The sequence below is a fragment of the Oncorhynchus clarkii genome, chromosome 24 (assembly GCF_045791955.1).
Source record: "Oncorhynchus clarkii lewisi isolate Uvic-CL-2024 chromosome 24, UVic_Ocla_1.0, whole genome shotgun sequence".
NCBI lineage: Eukaryota > Metazoa > Chordata > Actinopteri > Salmoniformes > Salmonidae > Oncorhynchus > Oncorhynchus clarkii.
Genome location: NC_092170.1, coordinates 33978459 through 34003270, shown reverse-complemented (window position 1 = coordinate 34003270; position 24812 = coordinate 33978459). Strand labels below are relative to the sequence as shown.

The window sequence follows — 24812 nt, the reverse complement described above, 5'->3', positions numbered from 1 at the left end:
ACAGCTGCAGGTACCGATGCAGGCACAGCTGCAGGTACAGCTATATCTGCAGGTACAGGTGCAGGCACAGCTGCAGGTACAGATGCAGGCACAGCTGCAGGTACAGGTACAGGCACAGCTGCAGGTATAGGTATAGCTGCAGGTACAGGTGCAGGCACAGCTGTAGGTACAGGTGCTGGTGCAGGTACAAGTACAGGTACAGCTGCAGGTACAGGTACAGCTGCAGGTACAGCTGCATGTACAAATACAGGTACAGCTGCAGGTACAGGTGCAGGCACAGCAGCAGGTACAGGTACAGGTGCAGGCACAGCTGCAGGTACAGGTATAGCTGCAGGTACAGGTACAGCTGCAGGCACAGCTGCAGGTACAGCTGCAGGCACAGCTGCAGGTACAGCTGCAGGTACAGGTGCAGTCACAACTGCAGGTACGGCTACAGGTACGGGTACAGCTGCAGGTACAGCTGCAGGTACAGAGGCAGGTATAGCTGCAGGTATAGCTGCAGGTACAGGTACAGCTGCAGGTACAGCTGCAGGTACAGCTGCAGGTACAGGTGCAGTCACAACTGCAGGTACGGCTACAGGTACGGGTACAGCTGCAGGTACAGGTACGGCTGCAGGTACGGGCACAGCTGCAGGTACAGGTACAGCTGCAGGTACGGCTACAGGTACGGGTACAGCTGCAGGTACAGGTACAGCTGCAGGTACAGGTGCAGGCACAGCTGCAGGCACAGCTGCAGGTACAGATGCAGGCACAGCTGCAGGTACAGATGCAGGCACAGCTGCAGGTACAGGCACAGCTGCAGGTACAGGCACAGCTGCAGGTACAGGTGCAGGCACAGCTGCAGGTACAATTAGAGGCACAGCTGCAGGTACAGCTGCAGGTACAGCTGCAGGCACAGCTGCAGGTACAGCTGCAGGTACAGGTGAAGGTGCAAGTACAGCTGCAGGTACAGCTGCAGGTACAGAGGCAGGTATAGCTGCAGGTACAGGTGCAGTCACAACTGCAGGTACGGCTACAGGTACGGGTACAGCTGCAGGTACAGGTACAGCTGCAGGTACGGGCACAGCTGCAGGTACAGCTGCAGGTACGGCTACAGGTACGGGTACAGCTGCAGGTACAGGTACAGCTGCAGGTACAGGTGCAGGCACAGCTGCAGGTACGGCTACAGGTACAGCTGCAGGTACAGGTACAGCTGCAGGTACGGCTGCAGGTACAGGTACGGCTACAGTTACGGCTACAGGTACAGCTGCAGGTACAGGTACAGCTGCAGGTGCAGGTACAGGAGCAGGTGCAGGTACAGCTGCAGGGACAGGTGCAGGTACAGCTGCAGGTACAGGTGAAGGTGCAGGTGCAGGTACAGGTGCAGGTACAGCTGCAGGTACAGAGGCAGGAATAGCTGCAGGTACAGGTACAGCTGCAGGTACAGGTGCAGGTACAGCTGCAGGTACAGCTGCAGGCACAGCTGCAGGTACAGTTGCAGGCACAGCTGCAGGTACAGGTGCAGGCACAACTGCAGGTACAGGTGCAGGCACAGCTGCAGTTACAGGTATATCTGCAGGTACAGGCACAGCTGCAGGTACAGGTACAGGCACAGCTGCAGGTACAGGTATAGCTGCAGGCACAGGTGCAGGCACAGCTGCAGGTACAGGTAGAGGCACAGCTGCAGGTACAGGTACAGGCACAGCTGCAGGTACAGATGCAGGCACAGCTGCAGGTACAGGTATATCTGCAGGTACAGGTGCAGGCACAGCTGCAGGTACAGGTACAGGCACAGCTGCAGGTAGAGGTATAGCTGCAGGTACAGGTGCAGGCACAGCTGCAGGTACAGGTGCTGGTGCAGGTACAGCTGCATGTACAAATACAGGTACAGCTGCAGGTACAGGTGCAGGCACAGCTGCAGGTACAGGTACAGGTGCAGGCACAGCTGCAGGTACAGGTATAGCTGCAGGTACAGGTACAGCTGCAGGCACAGCTGCAGGTACAGGTATAGATGCAGGTACAGGTACAGGCACAGCTGCAGGTACAGGCACAGCTGCAGTTACAGGTATAGCTGTAGGTACAGGCACAGCTGCAGGTACAGGTATAGCTGCAGGTACAGGTGCAGGTACAGCTGCAGGTACAGGTGCAGGTACAGCTGCAGGTACAAGTACAGGTACAGCTTTAGGTACAAGTACAGGCACAGCTGCACGTACAAGTACAGGTACAGCTGCAGGTACAGGTGCAGGTACAGCTGCAGGTACAGCTGCAGGTACAGGTATAGCTGCAGGTACAGGTGCAGGCACAGCTACAGTTACAGGTATATCTGCAGGTACAGGTGCAGGCACAGCTGCAGGTACAGATGCAGGCACAGCTGCAGGTACAGGTACAGGCACAGCTGCAGGTACAGGCACAGCTGCAGGTACAGGTGCAGGCACAGCTGCAGGTACAGGTAGAGGCACAGCTGCAGGTACAGATACAGGCACAGCTGCAGGTACAGGTATAGCTGCTGGTACAGGTGCAGGCACAGCTGCAGGTACAGGTGCTGGTGCAGGTACAGCGGCATGTACAAATACAGGTACAGCTGCAGGTACAGGTGCAGGCACAGCTGCAGGTACAGGTACAGGTGCAGGCACAGCTGCAGGTACAGGTATAGCTGCAGGTACAGCTGCAGGCACAGCTGCAGGTACAGGTATAGCTGCAGGTACAGGCACAGCTGCAGGTACAGGTATAGCTGCAGGTACAGGTGCAGGTACAGCTGCAGGTACAGGTGCAGGTACAGCTGCAGGTACAAGTACAGGTACAGCTTTAGGTACAAGTACAGGTACAGGTACAGCTGCACGTACAAGTACAGGTACAGCTGCAGGTACAGGTGCAGGTACAGCTGCAAGTACAGGTGCAGGCACAGCTGCAGGTACAGGTATAGCTGCAGGTACAGGTGCAGGCACAGCTACAGTTACAGGTATATCTGCAGGTACAGGTGCAGGCACAGCTGCAGGTACAGATGCAGGCACAGCTGCAGGTACAGGTACAGGCACAGCTGCAGGTACAGGTGCAGGCACAGCTGCAGGTACAGGTAGAGGCACAGCTGCAGGTACAGGTACAGGCACAGCTGTGGGTACAGGTACAGCTGCAGGTACAGGCACAGCTGCTGGTACAGGTATAGCTGCAGGTACAGGTGCAGGCACAGCTGCAGGTACAGGTAGAGGCACAGCTGCAGGTACAGGTACAGGCACAGCTGCAGGTACAGATGCAGGCACAGCTGCAGGTACAGGTATATCTGCAGGTACAGGTGCAGGCACAGCTGCAGGTACAGGTACAGGCACAGCTGCAGGTACAGGTATAACTGCAGGTACAGATGCAGGCACAGCTGCAGGTACAGGTGCTGGTGCAGGTACAAGTACAGGTACAGCTGCAGGTACAGGTACAGCTGCATGTACAAATACAGGTACAGCTGCAGGTACAGGTGCAGGCACAGCTGCAGGTACAGGTACAGGTGCAGGCACAGCTGCAGGTACAAGTATAGCTGCAGGTACAGGTACAGCTGCAGGCACAGCTGCAGGTACAGGTATAGATGCAGGTACAGGTACAGCTGCAGGTACGGCTACAGGTATGGGTACGGCTACAGGTATGGGCACAGCTGCAGGTACGGCTACAGGTACAGGTACAGCTGCAGGTACAGGTACGGCTACAGGTACGGCTACAGGTACGGCTACAGGTACGGCTACAGGTACGGCTACAGGTACGGCTACAGGTACAGGTACAGCTACAGGTACGGCTACAGGTACGGCTACAGGTACGGCTGCAGGTACAGGTACAGCCGTACCACAGCCATTCCTAATGCTACATAACAGGGCATGGTGTGTGTAGTTTGTCACTGGTCTTGGCCGGGCTCCAGGTACGGCTATGGGTATAGGTGCAGGCACAGCTGCAGGTACGGCTACGGGTACAGGTGCAGGCACAGCTGCAGGTACGGCTACGGGTACAGGTGCAGGCACAGCTGCAGGTACGGCTATGGGTACAGGTGCAGGCACAGCTGCAGGTACGGCTACGGGTACAGGCGCAGGCACAGCTGCAGGTACGGCTACGGGTACAGGTGCAGGCACAGCTGCAGGTACGGCTACGGGTACAGGTGCAGGCACAGCTGCAGGTACGGCTACGGGTACAACTGCAGGTACAGGTCCAGCCGTACCACAGCCATTCCTAATGCTACATAACAGGGCATGGTGTGTGTACCTCGTGTAGTTTGTCACTGGTCTTGGCCGGGCTGCAGGTACAGCCGTTCCAGTTGTCTGTACCACAGGCACAGTTCCCCCCACAGCGCTGCACCAGTAGGCATCGTGGGAAGAACACGGCGTTGGTGGCCCTCAGCTCCTCCCTCAGGTTGACAGAGTAGTTCCGAGGTGTACAGCTGTAGTGCTTCACGTCATCATACAGACGGTCCAGGTCAACTATGAAGAGGGGGGGGGGGGGAGAGAGAGAGAGGGACAGAGAGAGAGAGAGAGGGGGGTGGGAGGGAGAGAGAGAGGGGGGTGGGAGGGAGAGAGAGGGGGAGAGAGGGGAGGGAGAGAAGGGGGAGGGAGAGAGAGAGAGAGGGAAGGAAGGAGAGAGAGAGGGGGAGGGGGGAGAGAGGGGGGAGAGAAGGGAAGGAGGGGGAGAGAGAAGGGGTGAGGGAGGGAGAGACGGAGGGAGAGAAGGAGGGAGGGAGAGAGAGAGGGGGGAGGGGGGAGAGGGAGAGAAGGACGGCGGGAGAGAGAGAGAGAGGGGAGGGGGGAGAGAGAGAGGGGGAGAGAGGGGGGAGAGAGAGAGGGGGAGAGAGGGGAGGCAGAGAGAGAGAGAGAGAGAGAGAGAGAGAGAGAGAGGGAGGGAAGGAAGGGAGAGAGAGGGGGAGAGAAGGGAGGGAGGGGGGGAGAGAGAGAAGGGGGGAGAGAGGGAGAGAAAGGGGGGAAGAACATCATTGATTGCTGATTGCAATTTGTATTCACAGTTAATACCTTTGAATTAACAGTCTTGACAACAATGTTTTATTTCAACTAAGTGAATGTAAATGAATTTAACTGAAAGTGAAGGGGATGGGGAGAATAGAGCGGGGAGGATGGAAGGTGGGTGGGAATCTCAATGACATGGATAATCAAGACACTAATTGTTCAATATAAATTAATCTTGATTATAGTTTCATTTAAGTGGTTCAATTGATTAGCAGGTTTGGTGCTTTAACTGTATATAAAGTATATATTTTCTAGCACTGAGGCATTTTCAGCTGCCGGACCAGACCAGGAATACATACAAATAATAAGGAATATGGGAAGAACAGAGAAGAGAGAGAGGGGTGTGTGTGTGTGTGTGTGTGTGTGTGGGATTGAACACAGGACCCTCAGAGCTGGACCTTGCGGCTTCCAACAGCTATCCCCGTCCTCAACACCCTAGCAAGCCGCAAGCCTACTTGATGGTAATAGCGCCCACCGCTGCCCCTAGTGGAGAGTTTTGAAGACATCTCCTGGCGTCCTGCGTACCTGGACGGACGTGGCGGTTGAGACGTCAGCTCTATGCTCCACAGATTGATGTTCTTAACGAGCTGACAGACCCTATACTGTCCTAATGCTGCATAACAGGGCAGGGGACGTGAGTTTGTGTGTGTGTGTAGGGGTGTGTGTGTAGGGGTGTCAGTGTTCTAGGAGAAGCGGTGTAATCTATGAAAGGCAGTGGTGTGGAACTCTGCTGTGATACTGGCTCTGAGAGAGCGCTCCAAACAGAATTTGTATGCCACTCCAACACTCCAGAGAAAATGAATAGTGTGTGTGTATAGATGCGTGTTTGTGAACACGTGTGTGTGTGTGTGTGCTTGTTTGTATGTGTGTGTCTGTGTCTGAATGTGTGTCTGTGTCTGAATGTGTGTGTGTATGTGTGTCTCTGTGTGTGTGTGTGTGTGTGTGTGTGTGTGTCTGTATGTGTGTCTGAGTGTGTCTGTGTGAGTGTCAATGTGTATATATATGTGTCTCTGTGTGTGTGTGTGTGTGTGTGTGTGTGTGTGTGTGTGTGTGTGTGTGTGTGTGTGTGTGTGTGTGTGTGTGTGTGTGTGTCTGTGTCTGTATGTGTGTGTGAGTTTGTGTCTGTGTATGTATGTATGTATTTACAGTTGAAGTTTACATACACTTAGGTTGGAGTCGTTAAAACGCAATGTTCAATCACTTTACACATTTCTTGGAAACAAGCTATAAGTCGGTTGGGACATATACTTCGTGCATGACACATGTAATTGTTTAGAGACAGATTATTTAATTTATAATTCACTGTATCACAATTCCAGTGGGTCAGAAGTTTACATACACTAAGTTGACTGTGCCTTTAAACAGCTTCGAAAATTCCAGAAAATGATGTCATGGCTTTAGAAGCTTCTGATTAATTGACTTCTGGCTAATTGACATCATTTGAGTCAATTGGTCAATTGGTCAATTGGAGGTGTACCTGTGGATGTATTTCAAGGCCTACCTTCAAACTCAGTGCCTCTTTGCTTGACATCATGGGAAATCAGCCAAGACCTCAGAAGAAAAATTGTAGACCTCCACAAGTCTGGTTCATCCTTGGGAGCAATACAATAGTAAGTAAGTATAAACACCATGGGACCACGCAGCCGTCATACCGCTCAGGAAGGAGACGCGTTCTGTCTCCTAGAGATTAATGTACTTTGGTGAGAAAAGTGCAAATCAATCCCAGAACAACAGCAAAGGACCTTGTGCAGATGCTGGAGGGAACAGGTACAAAAGTATCTCGTACTTTTTGGAAAAATGTCCTCTGCAATGATGAAACAAGAATAGAACAGTTTGGCCATAATGACCATCGTTATGTTTGGAGGAAAAAGGGGGAGGCTTGCAAGCCGAAGGACACCATCCCAACTGTAAAGCACAGTGGTGGCAGTATCATATTGTGTGGGGGTGCTTTGGTGCAGGAGGGACTGGTGCACTTCACAAAATAGATGGCATTATGAGGAAGATAAATTATGTGGATATATTGAACGGGTCTTCCAAAATTCCTAAGTTGTGGCAAAATTAAGGACAACAAAGTCAAGGTATTGGAGTTGCCATCACAAAGCCCTGATCTCAATCCTATAGAACATTTGTTGGCAGAACTGAAAAAGTGTGCAAGAGCAAGGAGGCCAACAAACCTGACTCAGAAACACCAGCTCTGTCAGGAGGAATGGACCAGAAATACCCAATTTATTGTGGGAAGGTTGTGGAATACCCGAAACGTTTGACCCAAGTAAAAAAAATATTAAAGGCAATGCTACCAAAAAGTAATTTGAGTTTATGTAAACTTCTGGGAATGTGATGAAATAAATAAAATCTGAAATAAATCATTCTCTCTACTATTATTCTGACATTTCACATTCTTAAAATAAAGTGTTGATCCTAACTGAGACAGGGAATTTTTACTAGGATTAAATGTCAGGAATTGTGAAAAACTGAGTTTAAACGTATTTGGCGAAGGTGTATGTAAACTTCCAACTTCAACTGTATGTGTGTATGTGTCTGAATGTGTGTGTGTGTGTGTGTGTGTTTGTGTGTGTCTGAATGTGTGTGTGTGCATGTGTCTGAATGTGCATGTGTCTGAATGTGTGTGTGTGTGTGTGTGTGTGTGTGTGTGTGTGTGTGAGAGAGATTGTCTGTATGTGTGTGTGTGTGTGTGTGTCTGAATGTGAGTGTGTGTAAGCAGGGTTACTGGGTTCTGTACACCAGGGAGAGATTGAGCTTTGCGTTCCTTGATTACATGGCTTGAGGAGAGGAATAAAGATTGTTTGTCCCCCAACACCTTCTTATTGAAAACAAAGGTGAGAGACGGGAGTGTGTGTTTCTGTGTGTGTGTTTCTGTGTGTGTTTCTGTGTGTGTGTTTCTGTGTGTGTGTTTCTGTGTGTGTTTCTGTGTGTGTTTCTGTGTGTGTGTTTCTGTGTGTGTGTTTCTGTGTGTGTGTGTTTCTGTGTGTGTGTTTCTGTGTGTGTGTTTCTGTGTGTGTTTCTGTGTGTGTTTCTGTGTGTGTTTCTGTGTGTGTTTCTGTGTGTGTTTCTGTGTGTGTGTTTCTGTGTGTGTTTCTGTGTGTGTGTTTCTGTGTGTGTGTGTTTCTGTGTGTGTGTTTCTGTGTGTGTTTCTGTGTGTGTTTCTGTGTGTGTGTTTCTGTGTGTGTTTCTGTGTGTGTTTCTGTGTGTGTTTCTGTGTGTGTGTTTCTGTGTGTGTGTTTCTGTGTGTGTGTTTCTGTGTGTGTGTGTTTCTGTGTGTGTGTGTTTCTGTGTGTGTGTTTCTGTGTGTGTGTTTCTGTGTGTGTTTCTGTGTGTGTTTCTGTGTGTGTGTTTCTGTGTGTGTGTTTCTGTGTGTGTGTTTCTGTGTGTGTGTGTTTCTGTGTGTGTGTTTCTGTGTGTGTGTTTCTGTGTGTGTGTTTCTGTGTGTGTGTTTCTGTGTGTGTGTTTCTGTGTGTGTGTTTCTGTGTGTGTTTCTGTGTGTGTTTCTGTGTGTGTTTCTGTGTGTGTGTTTCTGTGTGTGTGTTTCTGTGTGTGTTTCTGTGTGTGTTTCTGTGTGTGTTTCTGTGTGTGTGTGTTTCTGTGTGTGTGTTTCTGTGTGTGTTTCTGTGTGTGTTTCTGTGTGTGTTTCTGTGTGTGTGTTTCTGTGTGTGTGTTTCTGTGTGTGTGTTTCTGTGTGTGTGTGTTTCTGTGTGTGTGTTTCTGTGTGTGTGTTTCTGTGTGTGTGTGTTTCTGTGTGTGTGTTTCTGTGTGTGTGTTTCTGTGTGTGTGTTTCTGTGTGTGTGTTTCTGTGTGTGTTTCTGTGTGTGTTTCTGTGTGTGTTTCTGTGTGTGTGTTTCTGTGTGTGTGTTTCTGTGTGTGTGTGTTTCTGTGTGTGTGTGTTTCTGTGTGTGTGTTTCTGTGTGTGTGTTTCTGTGTGTGTGTTTCTGTGTGTGTGTGTTTCTGTGTGTGTGTGTTTCTGTGTGTGTGTTTCTGTGTGTGTGTGTCTGTGTGTGTGTTTCTGTGTGTGTGTGTTTCTGTGTGTGTGTGTTTCTGTGTGTGTGTTTCTGTGTGTGTGTTTCTGTGTGTGTGTTTCTGTGTGTGTGTTTCTGTGTGTGTGTTTCTGTGTGTGTGTTTCTGTGTGTGTTTCTGTGTGTGTTTCTGTGTGTGTGTTTCTGTGTGTGTGTTTCTGTGTGTGTGTTTCTGTGTGTGTGTGTTTCTGTGTGTGTGTTTCTGTGTGTGTGTTTCTGTGTGTGTGTTTCTGTGTGTGTGTTTCTGTGTGTGTGTTTCTGTGTGTGTGTTTCTGTGTGTGTGTGTTTCTGTGTGTGTGTTTCTGTGTGTGTGTTTCTGTGTGTGTGTTTCTGTGTGTGTGTTTCTGTGTGTGTGTGTTTCTGTGTGTGTGTGTTTCTGTGTGTGTGTTTCTGTGTGTGTGTTTCTGTGTGTGTGTTTCTGTGTGTGTGTTTCTGTGTGTGTGTGTTTCTGTGTGTGTGTTTCTGTGTGTGTGTTTCTGTGTGTGTGTTTCTGTGTGTGTGTGTTTCTGTGTGTGTGTTTCTGTGTGTGTGTGTATTTCTGTGTGTGTGTTTCTGTGTGTGTGTTTCTGTGTGTGTGTTTCTGTGTGTGTGTGTTTCTGTGTGTGTGTGTTTCTGTGTGTGTGTGTTTCTGTGTGTGTGTGTCTGTGTGTGTGTTTCTGTGTGTGTGTTTCTGTGTGTGTGTGTTTCTGTGTGTGTGTTTCTGTGTGTGTGTGTTTCTGTGTGTGTGTTTCTGTGTGTGTGTTTCTGTGTGTGTGTGTTTCTGTGTGTGTGTGTTTCTGTGTGTGTGTTTCTGTGTGTGTGTTTCTGTGTGTGTGTTTCTGTGTGTGTGTGTTTCTGTGTGTGTGTTTCTGTGTGTGTGTTTCTGTGTGTGTGTTTCTGTGTGTGTGTTTCTGTGTGTGTGTGTTTCTGTGTGTGTGTTTCTGTGTGTGTGTTTCTGTGTGTGTGTTTCTGTGTGTGTGTTTCTGTGTGTGTGTTTCTGTGTGTGTGTTTCTGTGTGTGTGTTTCTGTGTGTGTGTTTCTGTGTGTGTGTTTCTGTGTGTGTGTTTCTGTGTGTGTGTTTCTGTGTGTGTGCGTTAATGAAAACAAAGCTAGGTGCTGACTCGGGAACATTTCAGCTCGGCTGCACAGGTTGAATTTCCAATTAGAGTCTGATGTGGTATGGTCTATCAAAGACCTGCAGAAACCCTGCTAGTGCTACAACACACACACACAACAAAAACCTACCACTACAAACCCTAGACACACACATAAGCTTTTACACAAACACAGATGTCCACACACACACAAGCTGTATGGAGACACATCAACCCAACACACACACACACACACACGTCAACCCAACACACACACAGGTCAACCCAACACACACATCAACCCAACACACACATCAACTCAACCCAACACACACGCACACCATCAACCCAACACACGCACACATCAACCCAACACACACACACATTCACCAACACACACTTCACCCCACCACACACGTCAACCCAACACACACGTCAACCCAACACACACGTCAACCCAACACACATGTCAACCCAACCCATCACGCACACCATCAACCCAACACACGCACACCATCAACCAAACACACATCAACCCAACACACACACACATCCACACACACACACTGACCAACACACACTTCAACCCAACACACACGTCAACCCAACACACACGTCAACCACACCCAACACACGCACACCATCAACCCAACACACATCAACCCAACACACGCACACCATCAACCCAACCCACGCACACCATCAACCCAACACACGCACACCATCAACCCAACCCAACACACGCACACCATCAACCCAACACACACACATCAACCCAACACACATCAACCCAACACACACGCACACATCAACCCAACCAAACACACATCAACCCAACACACGCACAAATACACCCAACACACACACGTCAACCCAACACACACACGTCAACCCAACACACACAAACCCAACACACACATCAACCCAACACACGCACACATCAACCCAACACACACACATTGACCAACACACACACATTGACCAACACACACACATTGACCAACACACACACATTGACCAACACACACACATTGACCAACACACACGTCAACCCAACACACACGTCAACCCAACACACATGTCAACCCAACACACACGTCAACCCAACACACACGTCAACCCAACACACACATCAACCCAACCCAACACACGCACACCATCAACCCAACACACATCAACCCAACACACACACACCATCAACCAAACACACGCACACATCAACCCAACACACACATCAACCCAACACACACGTCAACCCAACCCAACACACGCACACATCAACCCAACACACACGTCAACCCAACCCAACACACGCACACATCAACCCAACACACATCAACCCAACACACATCAACCCAACACACGCACACATCAACCCAACACACATCAACCCAACACACGCACACATCAACCCAACACACATCAACCCAACACACATCAACCCAACCCAACACACGCGCACAGCATCAAACCAACACACACGCACACCATCAACCCAACACACACGCACACCATCAACCCAACACACGCACACATCAACCCAACACACACACATTGACCAACACACACTTCAACCCAACACACGTCAACCCAACATACATGTCAACCCAACACACACGTCAACCCAACCCAACACACACCATCAACCAAACACACGCACACATCAACCCAACACACACATCAACCCAACACACATCAATCCAACACACACGTCAACCCAACCCAACACACGCACACATCAACCCAACACACACGTCAACCCAACCCAACACACGCACACATCAACCCAACACACATCAACCCAACACACGCACACATCAACCCAACACACATCAACCCAACACACGCACACATCAACCCAACACACATCAACCCAACACCATCAACCCAACACACATCAACCCAACACACACACACACATCAACACACACACACTGACCAACACACACGTCAACCCAACACACGTCAACCCAACATACATGTCAACCCAACACACACGTCAACCCAAACCAACACACACCATCAACCAAACACACGCACACATCAACCCAACACACATCAATCCAACACACACGTCAACCCAACCCAACACACGCACACATCAACCCAACACACACGTCAACCCAACCCAACACACGCACACATCAACCCAACACACATCAACCCAACACACATCAACCCAACACACGCACACATCAACCCAACACACATCAACCCAACACACGCACACATCAACCCAACACACATCAACCCAACACACATCAACCCAACACACATCAACCCAACACCATCAACCAACACACATCAACCCAATACACACACACACATCAACACACACACACTGACCAACACACACGTCAACCCAACACACACGTCAACCCAACCCAACACACGCACACCATCAACCCAACACACATCAACCCAACACACGCACACCATTAACCCAACACACGCACACCATCAACCCAACCCAACACACACACACCATCAACCCAACACACACACACACACATCAACCCAACACACACACACATCAACCCAACACACGCACACCGTCAACCCAACCCAACACATGCACACACATCAACCCAACACACACACACATCAACCCAACACATGCCACACATCAACCCAACACACGCACACACAGACTGGACCAGACACATCACAACACTGAGACTGTGTTAAACAGACTGGACCAGAAACATCACAACACTGAGACTCACACACCTTCCCCTCCACCACACACTCACCCACTCCCAACCTCACCCACCTTCCCCTCCATCACACACTCACCCACTCCCAACCTCACACACCATCCCCTCCACCACACACTCACACCTTCCTCTCCACCACACACTCACACCTTCCTCTCCACCACACACTCACACCTTCCCCTCCACCACACTCACACCTTCCCCTCCACCACACTCACACCTTCCCCTCCACCACACACTCACACCTTCCCCTCCACCACACTCACACCTTCCCCTCCACCACACTCACACCTTCCCCTCCACCACACACTCACACCTTCCCCTCCACCACACACTCACACCTTCCCCTCCACCACACTCACACGTTCCCCTCCACCACACTGACACCTTCCCCTCCACCACACACTCACACCTTCCTCTCCACCACACACTCACCCACTCCCAACCTCACACACCTTCCCCTCCACCACACACTCACCCACAACCAACCTCACACACCTTCCCCTCCACCACACACTCACACCTTCCCCTGCACCACACTCACACCTTCCCCTCCACCACACACTCACACCTTCCCCTCCACCACACACTCACACCTTCCCCTCCACCATACACTCACCCAACTCCCACACACTCACACCTTCCCCTCCACCACACACGCACACCTTCCCCTCCACCATACACTCACCCCACTCCCAACCTCACACACCTTCCCCTGCACCACACACTCACCCACAACCAACCTCACACACCTTCCCATCCACCACACTCACACCTTCCCCTCCACCACACTCACACCTTCCCCTCCACCACACATTCACCCCACTCCCATCCTCTCACACCTTCCCCTCCACCACACACTCACTCCTTCCCCTCCACCACACTCACACCTTCCCCTCCACCACACTCACACCTTCCCCTCCACCACACACTCACACCACCCCCAACCTCACACACGCTGGGCGTCAAGCCCCAGTCTCTCAATAAGAGCTGGGAGAATATTGAACTTCTCTCATTTCCCCCAGGGTCACCTTGAAAGTTTTCTACTGGCTGACTAACAAACTCACACACAGTCTTGGTGTGAGGGAAGGAGGAAGGCTGAAGTCTTTGCTATCAAGGTCTCCCTTCACTGAAGAACAGACCACAATATGTTCTCCTTTGAAATTACTTTTCTTTGTGTGTGTGTGTGTGTGTGTGTGCCTGTGCCTGTGTGTGCGTGTGTGTGTGTGTGTGTGCGCCTGTGTATGTTATTACTCTTGTTCTGTCTGTTGTGCTGGTAGGCCCGGGGTCTGTACATGGCTGTCTCTCTGTACAAGCTGTCCAGGTCCTGTCTCCAGCTGTCAGGGTTGAGGTGGCGGAGGAGCTGCTCCACTGTGTTGAAGGCTGCTATGGTCTGGTCCAATGCTGCTGCTGTCAGAGGAACATCAGTCACCACTGGGGCCAACAGTGACGGAGCATCATCCTGGAGGAGGGAGGGAGGCCAGAAGTTTGGAGCGGGGTACTTAAGGTCCTCTTTAGTCTTTTTGAGAGTTTTAGTGTGTCTGTGTGTGTGTCTGTGTGTAAACGTGACATAAATGTGTGCGTGTCTATGGACTGCTCAGCACCAGAATCTGACCTGCCCTGAACTGTGACCGTGACCTTTAAATCAGCCTAATGCTTGGGCACTAGAGCTCTCGATCTCCATGCTGGGACAAAAAGTTTATCCCGCTGCTGATCAGGAGGGTTAGAGGGTCTGACTCAGGGGTCTGAGGCTCCAGGGGCCTTAATGAGACTCACCTCCGGTCAGTCCCTCTCTTACCCTGAGCATGTAAGTGTGTGTGTGTGTGTGTGTGTGTGTGTGTGTGTGTGTGTGTGTCTAACTCACCATCTGGGTGACAGCTTCCCAGTTCGTCCTGGATGCTGTAGGAAGATAATTATCCTGGAGGAAGGAAGGAGAGAGAGAATGAAGGAGTGGTATTTGGAAGGAAGGAGAGAGAGAGAGAATGAGGGAGTGGTATTTGGAAGGACGGAGAGAGAGAGAATGAGGGACTGGTATTTGGAAGGAAGGAGAGAGAGATCATTAAGGAGTGGTATTTGGAAGGAAGGAGAGAGAGATCATTAAGGAGTGGTATTTGGAAGGAGAGAGAGATCATTAAGGAGTGGTATTTGGAAGGAAGGAGGGAGAGATCATTAAGGAGTGGTATTTGGAAGGAAGGAGAGAGAGAGAATGAGGGAGTGGTATTTGGAAGGAAGGAGAGAGAGAGATCATTAAGGAGTGGTATTTGGAAGGAAGGAGAGAGAATGAGGGAGTGGTATTTGGAAGGAAGGAGAGAGAGATCATTAAGGAGTGGTATTTGGAAGGAAGGAGAGAGAGAGAATGAGGGAGTGGTATTTGGAAGGAAGGAGAGAGAGATCATTAAGGAGTGGTATTTGGAAGGAAGGAGAGAGAGAATGAGGGAGTGGTATTTGGAAGGAAGGAGAGAGAGATCATTAAGGAGTGGTATTTGGAAGGAAGGAGAGAGAGATCATTAAGGAGTGGTATTTGGAAGGAAGGAGAGAGAATGAGGGACTGGTATTTGGAAGGAATGAGAGAGAGATCATTAAGGAGTGGTATTTGGAAGGAGAGAGAGAGAAGGAGGGAGTGGTATTTGGAAGGAAGGAGAGAGAATGAGGGAGTGGTATTTGGAAGGAGAGAGAGATCATTAAGGAGTGGTATTTGGAAGGAGAGAGAGATCATTAAGGAGTGGTATTTGAAAGGAATGTGAGAGAGAGAATGAGGGAGTGGTATTTGGAAGGAAGGAGAGAGAGAGGGAGTGGTATTTGGAAGGAAGAAGAGAGAGAGAATGAGGGAGTGGTATTTGGAAGGAAGGAGAGAGAGAGAGAATGAGGGAGTGGTATTTGGAAGGAAGGAGAGAGAGAGAATGAGGGAGTGGTATTTGGAAGGAAGGAGAGAGAGAAAATGAGGGACTGGTATTTGGAAGGAAGGAGAGAGAGATCATTAAGGAGTGGTATTTGGAAGGAGAGAGAGATCATTAAGGAGTGGTATTTGGAAGGAAGGAGGGAGAGATCATTAAGGAGTGGTATTTGGAAGGAAGGAGAGAGAGAGAACGAGGGAGTGGTATTTGGAAGGAAGGAGAGAGAGAGATCATTAAGGAGTGGTATTTGGAAGGAAGGAGAGAGAATGAGGGAGTGGTATTTGGAAGGAAGGAGAGAGAGATCATTAAGGAGTGGTATTTGGAAGGAAGGAGAGAGAATGAGGGAGTGGTATTTGGAAGGAAGGAGGGAGAGATCATTAAGGAGTGGTATTTGGAAGGAAGGAGAGAGAGAGAATGAGGGAGTGGTATTTGGAAGGAAGGAGAGAGAGATCATTAAGGAGTGGTATTTGGAAGGAAGGAGAGAGAGAGAATGAGGGAGTGGTATTTGGAAGGAAGGAGAGATCATTAAGGAGTGGTATTTGGAAGGAAGGAGAGAGATCATTAAGGAGTGGTATTTGGAAGGAAGGAGAGAGAATGAGGGAGTGGTATTTGGAAGGAATGAGAGAGAGATCATTAAGGAGTGGTATTTGGAAGGAGAGAGAGATCATTAAGGACTGGTATTTGAAAGGAATGTGAGAGAGAGAATGAGGGAGTGGTATTTGGAAGGAAGGAGAGAGAGAGAATGAGGGAGTGGTATTTGGAAGGAAGGAGAGAGAGAGAGAATGAGGGAGTGGTATTTGGAAGGAAGGAGAGAGAGAGAATGAGGGAGTGGTATTTGGAAGGAAGGAGAGAGAGAGAGAATGAGGGAGTGGTATTTGGAAGGAAGGAGAGAGAGAGAATGAGGGAGTGGTATTTGGAAGGAAGGAGAGAGAGAGAGAATGAGGGAGTGGTATTTGGAAGGAAGGAGAAGGAGGGGTATTTGGGTTATTCTGGTAACTCCTGTCAGAACATCAGGATAATCCCTGGTGGAATCCCAGGTGGTGGGATCAGGAGCTGGTCAGAACACGTCTGTCTGTGGTCAGCATCCATCTGTTTCACATTGTGTTAATAGGAGTTTGCAACAGAGCTGCTGAAAAGAGTTCACAGACAGCATTCCTCTTCTCTTCAGATAGATGAGGTGCTATAGGTAGAGGAGAGCCACTACCCACAACTGGTTGTGAAAGGTGACTTGTGAACACACCCCGTGCTGATGTGCAACTGCGGCTGTGTGATGGCTCTGTGTGATGGCTCTCCTAAAAACACACACAGCAGTTCTAGGAGCGGTCATCACAGACACTGTTAACTGGTTTACCTTAAACACTCTGTTAAATTAAGTTCAAAGTGACTCTATACATCTACATAGCATGCAGTCTGAACCCACTTCAAAGACTATGTGTACTGTGTGTCTGTGTTCATGTTATGTATGAGTCTGCATATGTGTGTGTGTGTGTCTGATACTGTATTTATGCATGCTATGTGTGTGTGTCTATATTATGTTTGAGCCTTTGTGTGTGTGTGTGTGTGTGTGTGTGTGTGTGTGTGTGTTATACGTAAATCAGAGATGACTTCCAAGCTTAGTGACTAATCTTTTGTTTTATAGCTTCTGTGTTTCTCGCATGCAACCCACAGATACACACTGTGCAGAAACCCCTCTGACCTCATACACAGCTGGGGTAGTGAGTGTGTGGACTTCCCTCTTTGTGAGTCTTTTACATTAGTATTGTGTGTGTGTGTGTGTTTGGCCACTGCAGCAGCCCCAAATGTGTATCAGAGTGAGCATCTGACCTTATTAGGCAGTCAGATTCAGTAAACTGTCCCACAGTTCTGTGCTTCAGAGGAGAACAGCTGGGTTAAGGCCACATGCACTTGCACACACCTGGGACTTTTAATAGGAATAACAGTTTACAGTGCCATTAGAGAGTAAACCAACAGGGACGTGAAGCCACGTCTTCCTAAATGGTAGCTGGAGAGTCGTGGCAGACAAGACTAGGTCCTTCTGGGTAGAAAAGGTTTCAGATGGTCAAAGGGTTAGAAGGGTTTGGGAAGCGGTGCTTTCGGGATGAAACAAACTATAAAATAACAGATATTGCCATAATAAGGTATATTGCCATTGTCGTGTCTTTGGCTATACCGGATTAAGTGATATGACATGCTATTCTATAAAATCCTTTCTCCGTAATTAATATTACCTGATTGAGCTAATCCTGTAAATGTAATTAACTAGAGAGTCAGGGCACAACAACATAATATTTATAGAGCTGTTACCCTCCGAATAAACTCTAAAAGACCTAGTAATATTTGACATCAATAACAGTCAATATTAATCGTCACCTTAATTCAGTCTCATCTGAAAGTTGTAAATTCTTGGTTATCTTCACGAACCCTGGCTAACAAGTTGAATCAGCAATACAAAATTGGGTTTAATTATTTATTTACTAAATACCTAACTAATCACACAGATTTCCACATACACATAATTAAATCATAACTTGATTAGAAATTACGTCATAAAGGAAAACGTCCCTAGCTGGCGGAACAGATATGACAGCTTGTTACACAAAAGAAAAGGGGCTGGGTTTGAGTGAAGGAGCGGGAAGACTGAGGGAAGACTGAGGGACAAAGGGAGAAGCTGTGCTATCGTAAATACAGTATCTTATGCATTCTTAATTACCGCCCATTTGGAAAAGGAAAATGCAATAAATATTTACTCTGAGTTGTGCTTTGGTAGGTTGATGGTAGATGGAAGGCCGTGTTGCCAAACCGAGTTCTTTGAAGAATGTCTCTGGTGGTCAATTGAATACGTTGTAGTAACATCGTTGTGTGGTAGACGGGACACTCTGTCTGTTCTTTCCTAGCCCAAGTTTGCAGCCGCTGTTGCTAACTCAAAGGCTAGGAGGTACCACTTCTGTAGTGAATAAGAGTTCAAAGTTCATACCATTCGCACTCTCAAATATTGGTTTTTGCTATCATTATAAGTCTGCCACACAGATGCTCTACGATACATTTATTAAACATAAGAATGAGTTTGAGTTTTTTGTCACAACCCGGCTCGTGGGAAGTGACAAAGAGCTCTTATAGGACCAGGGCACAAATAATAATAATCAATAATTTTGCTCTTTATTTAGCCATCTTACATATAAAACCTTATTTGTTCATCGAAAATTGTGAATAACTCATCGCAGGTTAATGAGAATGGTGTGCTTGAGAGGATGCACATAACTCTGCATAACTCTGTTGGGTTGTATTGGAGAGAGTCTCCATTTTAAATCATTTTCCTTACACAGTCTGTGCCTGTATTTAGTTTTCATGCTAGTGAGGGCCGAGAATCCACTCTCACATAGGTACACGGTTGCAAAGGGCATCAGTGTCTTAACAGCGCAATTTGTCAAGGCACAGTCTACTTTTTTTTTGTGTTTTTTTTTGTTGAATTTTACCCCCTTTTCTCCCCAATTTCGTGGTATCCAATTGTTAGTAGTTACTATCTGGTCTCATCGCTACAACTCCCGTACGGGCTCGGGAGAGACGAAGGTCGAAAGCCATGCGTCCTCCGAAACACAACCCAACCAAGCCGCACTGCTTCTTAACACAGCGCGCATCCAACCGGAAGCCAGCCGCACCAATGTGTCGAAGGAAACACAGTGCACCTGGCGACCTGGTTAGTGTGCACTGTGCCTGGCCTGCCACAGGATCGCTAGTGCGCGATGAGATAAGGATATCCCTACCGGCCAAACCCTCCCTAACCCGGACGATGCTAGGCCAATTGTGCGTCGCCCCACGGACCTCCCGGTCGTGGCCGGCTGCAACAGAGCCTGGGCGCAAACCCAGAGTTTCTGGTGGCACCGCTAGCACTGCGATGCAGTGTTAGCGGTGCCACCCGGGAGGCCGGCACAGTCTACTTTGATGGTTTCTAGCAATGGCTTCTGATTAAATTCAATTTTCACAGAACCACTTGTTGTAATTTCGATGAGGCTCTCTTGTTCAGATATCGATAAGTGGACTGGAGGCAGGGCATGAAAGGGATAACGAATCCAGTTGTTTGTGTCATCCATTTCGGGAACGTACCTGCGTAATTGTGCACCCAACTCACTCACTATATCACATTTGACATTGTCTGTAAACTTGAGTTCATTTGCACACAACAAAAATGCAGACAGAGAAGAGCTCCAATTTCTTAATCAGAGTCTCAATTTTGTCCAGCACAATGAATATAGTTGTTCAGGCGAGAAAAAACATCACCCAGATAGGCCAGTCGTGTGAGAAACTCATCATGCAAGCAGTCAGACAAGTGAAAATTATGGTCAGTAAAGCAAACTTTAAGCAGGTCTCTCAATTAAAAAAACGTGTCAATACTTTGCCCCTTAATAACCAACGCACTTCTGTATGTTGTAAAAGCGTTAGATGGTTGCTGCCCATATCGTTACATAGCGCAGAAAATATATGAGAGTTCAGGGGCCTTGCTTTAACAAAGTTAACCATTTTCACTGTAGTGTCCAAAACATCTTTCACGCTGTCAGGCATTCCCTTGGCAGCAAGAGCCTCTCGGTGGATGCTGCAGTGTACCCAAGTGGTGTCGGGAGCAACTGCTTGCACGCACATTACCACTCCACTATGTCTCCATATATCATGGCTTTTGCGCCATCAGTACAGATACCAACATGAGCAGCAGCTACATTTGGCTACATACGGACCGTTAGTGGAATTCCTGCGAGAGAGTAACGGATAATGTGATTGGATGTTAATTATTTGACTAGGCTGCTTGTATTTGACATTGTGCTGTTATTTCACTGAACACTAGATGGTTTAATTCGATTTTTGGTCAGTGAAACGAGGCTACTCAGGCAAGAAAAAAAAACTTCACCCAAATGTATATAGCCCCGTTGGAAAATATAAATGTACTGTTTGAAAATATGAAAAAAAAGAGAAATAAATAAATAAAAAATAAGAATAATAATCACATTTTTATTTGGTGCACCCCTGGGGGTTCGCATACCCCAGTTTGGGAATACATGCTCTAGAGGATTCCTCTTGTTAAGGAAATTAAGAACAGCACTACAGCATTCAGTCAGAGCCATGGTCATGTTACATCGTGTTGTTGTGCTTGTGTGTGTATCGGGGGGGGGTCGGGTTAAAGCTCAAGACCCATTTCCATCACATATGGACTAATTAACTATATGTTATCTTATCATATTGTGGTTGTGTTATAGTTGTTTTTTTTGGTTGTGTAATGGTTGTATTGTGGTTGTGTAATGGTTGTATTGTGGTTGTGTAATGGTTATGTAATGATTGTATTGTGGTTGTGATGACGAATGACTGATAGTCTAGTTCCTGCTTGTTCTCACACTCTACATTGTGTTTCTCTCCATCTCTGTAATTGTTTTAATCTCCACTCACACTCTCTCATAACGCTCGCTCTCCTCACCCCTCTCTTTGTTGTGAAGGAGTTATCGGCTGTCAGCATGATAGGATCTGAGACACCTGTTCTACCTTTCTCTCCCTTCCCTCTCTTTCTCTCTCTTCCTCTCCTCCTCCCTCCATCTTATCTATACAACAGGGCACAACAAATTAGAGATGTTAAATGAAGCCTCTCACAGCCCTAGAGGTGGTAGAGGGGTAAGTGTGTGTGTACTGGGAGGCCAATCTAACGGCAGCTTCCCTGTCTGGGTAAGTGTGTGTGTACTGGGAGGCCAATCTAACAGCAGCTTCCCTGTCTGGGTAATTGTGTGTACTGGGAGGCCAATCTAATGGCAGCTTCCCTGTCTGGGTAAGTGTGTGTGTACTGGGAGGCCAATCTAACGGCAGCTTCCCTGTCTGGGTAAGTGTGTGTACTGGGAGGCCAATCTAATGGCAGCTTCCCTGTCTGGGTAAGTGTGAGGGTACTGGGAGGCCAATCTAACAGTGGCTTCCCTGTCTGGGTAAGTGTGTGTGTACTGGGAGGCCAATCTAACGGCAGCTTCCCTGTCTGGGTAAGTGTGTGTACTGGGAGGCCAATCTAACGGCAGCTTCCCTGTCTGGGTAAGTGTGAGGGTACTGGGAGGCCAATCTAACAGTGGCTTCCCTGTCTGGGTAAGTGTGTGTGTACTGGGAGGCCAATCTAACGGCAGCTTCCCTGTCTGGGAAAGTGTGTACTGGGAGGCCAATCTAACGGCAGCTTCCCTGTCTGGGTAAGTGTGAGGGTACTGGGAGGCCAATCTAACGGCAGCTTCCCTGTCTGGGTAAGTGTATGTGTACGGGGAGGCCAATCTAACGGCAGCTTCCCTGTCTGGGTAAGTGTATGTGTACTGGGAGGCCAATCTAACGGCAGCTTCCCTGTCTGGGAAATGTGTTGGTTTCACACAATCACAACCAAACACGTACACACGGGGTGTAACTGGTGACTCGTTTCAGGAAACTAGGCGTATTTCGCACGTCACTACTTCACAGGAGAGGCCGTTTGAAAGTAAACATTTTTTGAGGCAGAAATGCCCTCTGGAACATGTAAACCTTCAAGTGTCTTTACAAACGCGTATGCCATCTGTAAATACCAAGATTTAAAAAATATATATATTACCAGCCTAGTTGATTTAGCCACAGAAAAAGACCTTCCCCGCTAGCCATGATTGGCTGAGATAATGGATGGGCTTGACATGCAGAGAGATGGGTTTGGGTTGGTCTGTCATGTAGCATGCTTCTGTATAACATGAGCTGCTCAGTATGTGTAGGTCATCCTTTCTAAATCAACTTCTTAAAAATATATTCCAAAGAACTGCAAAAAAGTGTTGCTAATGTTCTCCACTTTCTGGAGAACGATTGGGCCTTGTTATCTCTATCTGACGAATCAGACGACAAGGAAATCCCTAATGTAGGTAAAAACATTGTAATTGAACCAGACATTGTAGAGTCTTCTGAAACAGCGATCAACAGTTGACCGAGTTTTGAAATCAGTGGAATGCCCGGTGGAAGCAGAGTATGATAGGAGATGGAGAACATTCTGGCATTTGATTGCAAATATGCAGAGGGGGTCAAAGAGAGAACACAGAGGAGGCTGTTGTATAAAACACCTGTCTCTGGATTACATCTTCAAACTAATGGTAACCATGGCATCCGTGACAGAGAAGGAGAAGCGTTCATCCATGTATACAGGTAAGAGACTCAAGCTACCTACATTTTCAGATATTATATATTTCTAATTTTGTCAGAAAGTTGTTTTCATTGTAATTTAAAGCGGTCTGTTTAGCTAGCTAGCTAATGTTAGCTGGCTGGTTCGTTAGCTAATGTTAGCTGGCTGGTTCGCTAGCTAATGTTAGCTGGCTGGTTCGCTAGCTAATGTTAGCTGGCTGGTTCGCTAGCTAATGTTAGCTGGCTGGTTCGCTAGCTAACGTTAGATGTATGATCTGTGTAGTAATATTATTTGTATCTCAGAAAGCCATTTGTATTGCTAGTTATAGCCTAATGTTAACCTTAGTGTACAATATTTCATTTTCTAGCTCGGAGTCTCTACCTTTATCCAATGTAAAAACAAAAAATGCCATTTCAGATTTTGCTACATAGGACTGAATCCAGGACACACACAGTAGTCAGTTACACACAAGGGCAGAGGGATGAAAAAGAACATGGACGAAGACGACGATGCACTGTGGAGAAGGGATAACAACTGGCATGTACTGTATATGCCTACCTCTCCAGGCGAGAGGGGTGGAGGGAGACAGAGAGAGACACTTCCAGAATCTTTCAGAATGGAGAGGAGTGTGTGTTTATAGTCAAATGCTTTAGAGGGTGGAATAAAAACCTCTGTCTCTCTAGTGATCATAATGTGTCTGAAAGCCAAGGGAACATCGACACATCTACGGCCTACAGGGAGGAGGTGAGGGCCCTCGGAGTGTGGTGTCAGGAAAACAACCTCACACTCAACGTCAACAAAACTAAGGAGATGATTGTGGACTTCAGGAAACAGCAGAGGGAACACCCCCCTATCCACATCGATGGAACAGTAGTGGAGAGGGTAGCAAGTTTTAAGTTCCTCGGCATACACATCACAGACAAACTGAATTGGTCCACTCACACAGACAGCATCGTGAAGAAGGCGCAGCAGCGCCTCTTCAACCTCAGGAGGCTGAAGAAATTCGGCTTGTCACCAAAAGCACTCACAAACTTCTACAGATGCACAATCGAGAGCATCCTGGCGGGCTGTATCACCGCCTGGTATGGCAACTGCACCGCCCTCAACCGTAAGGCTCTCCAGAGGGTAGTGAGGTCTGCACAACGCATCACCGGGGGCAAACTACCTGCCCTCCAGGACACCTACACCACCCGATGTCACAGGAAGGCCATAAAGATCATCAAGGACATCAACCACCCGAGCCACTGCCTGTTCACCCCGCTATCATCCAGAAGGCGAGGTCAGTACAGGTGCATCAAAGCTGGGACCGAGAGACTGAAAAACAGCTTCTATCTCAAGGCCATCAGACTGTTAAACAGCCACCACTAACACTGAGTGGCTGCTGCCAACACACTGACACTGACTCAACTCCAGCCACTTTAATAATGGGAATTGATGGGAAATGATGTAAATATATCACTAGCCACTTTAAACAATGCTACCTTATATAAATGTTACTTACCCTACATTATTCATCTCATATGCATACGTATATACTGTACTCTATATCATCGACGGTATCCTTATGTAATACATGTATCACTAGCCACTTTATACTATACTATGCCACTTTGTTTACATACTCATCTCATTTGTACATACTGTACCCGATACCATCTACTGTATCTTGCCTATGCTGCTCTGTACCATCACTCATTCATATATCCTTATGTACATATTCTTTATCCCCTTACACTGTGTACAAGACAGTAGTTTTGGAATTGTTAGTTAGATTACTTGTTATTACTGCATTGTCGGAACTAGAAGCACAAGCATTTCGCTACACTCGCATTAACATCTGCTAACCATGTGTATGTGACAAATAAAATTTGATTTGATTTGATTTGATTTGATCTAAATCTCCCTCCACTATTTAACTACTGATGTTGTGACAAATCTAATCTTCTTATCCAGACTGGGCTTTTTAAAGAGCACATACTCAGCCTCCCTCCACCCCTCCCT

At 47.9% G+C, this 24812-nt stretch overlaps 1 protein-coding gene across 1 annotated transcript in view; it reads right to left on the bottom strand.

Moving 5' to 3' along the window:
* Positions 1–24812, bottom strand: part of LOC139382557 (platelet-derived growth factor D-like) — an 82920-nt gene that overhangs the window by 8781 nt on the left and 49327 nt on the right. The window contains exons 4-6 of the mRNA XM_071126665.1: positions 14647–14700; positions 14037–14244; positions 4213–4427 (exon numbers count right to left, since the gene is read on the bottom strand). Coding sequence (XP_070982766.1) covers positions 4213–4427; positions 14037–14244; positions 14647–14700 — 477 coding nt within the window. The remainder of the gene's footprint in view (positions 1–4212; positions 4428–14036; positions 14245–14646; positions 14701–24812) is intronic.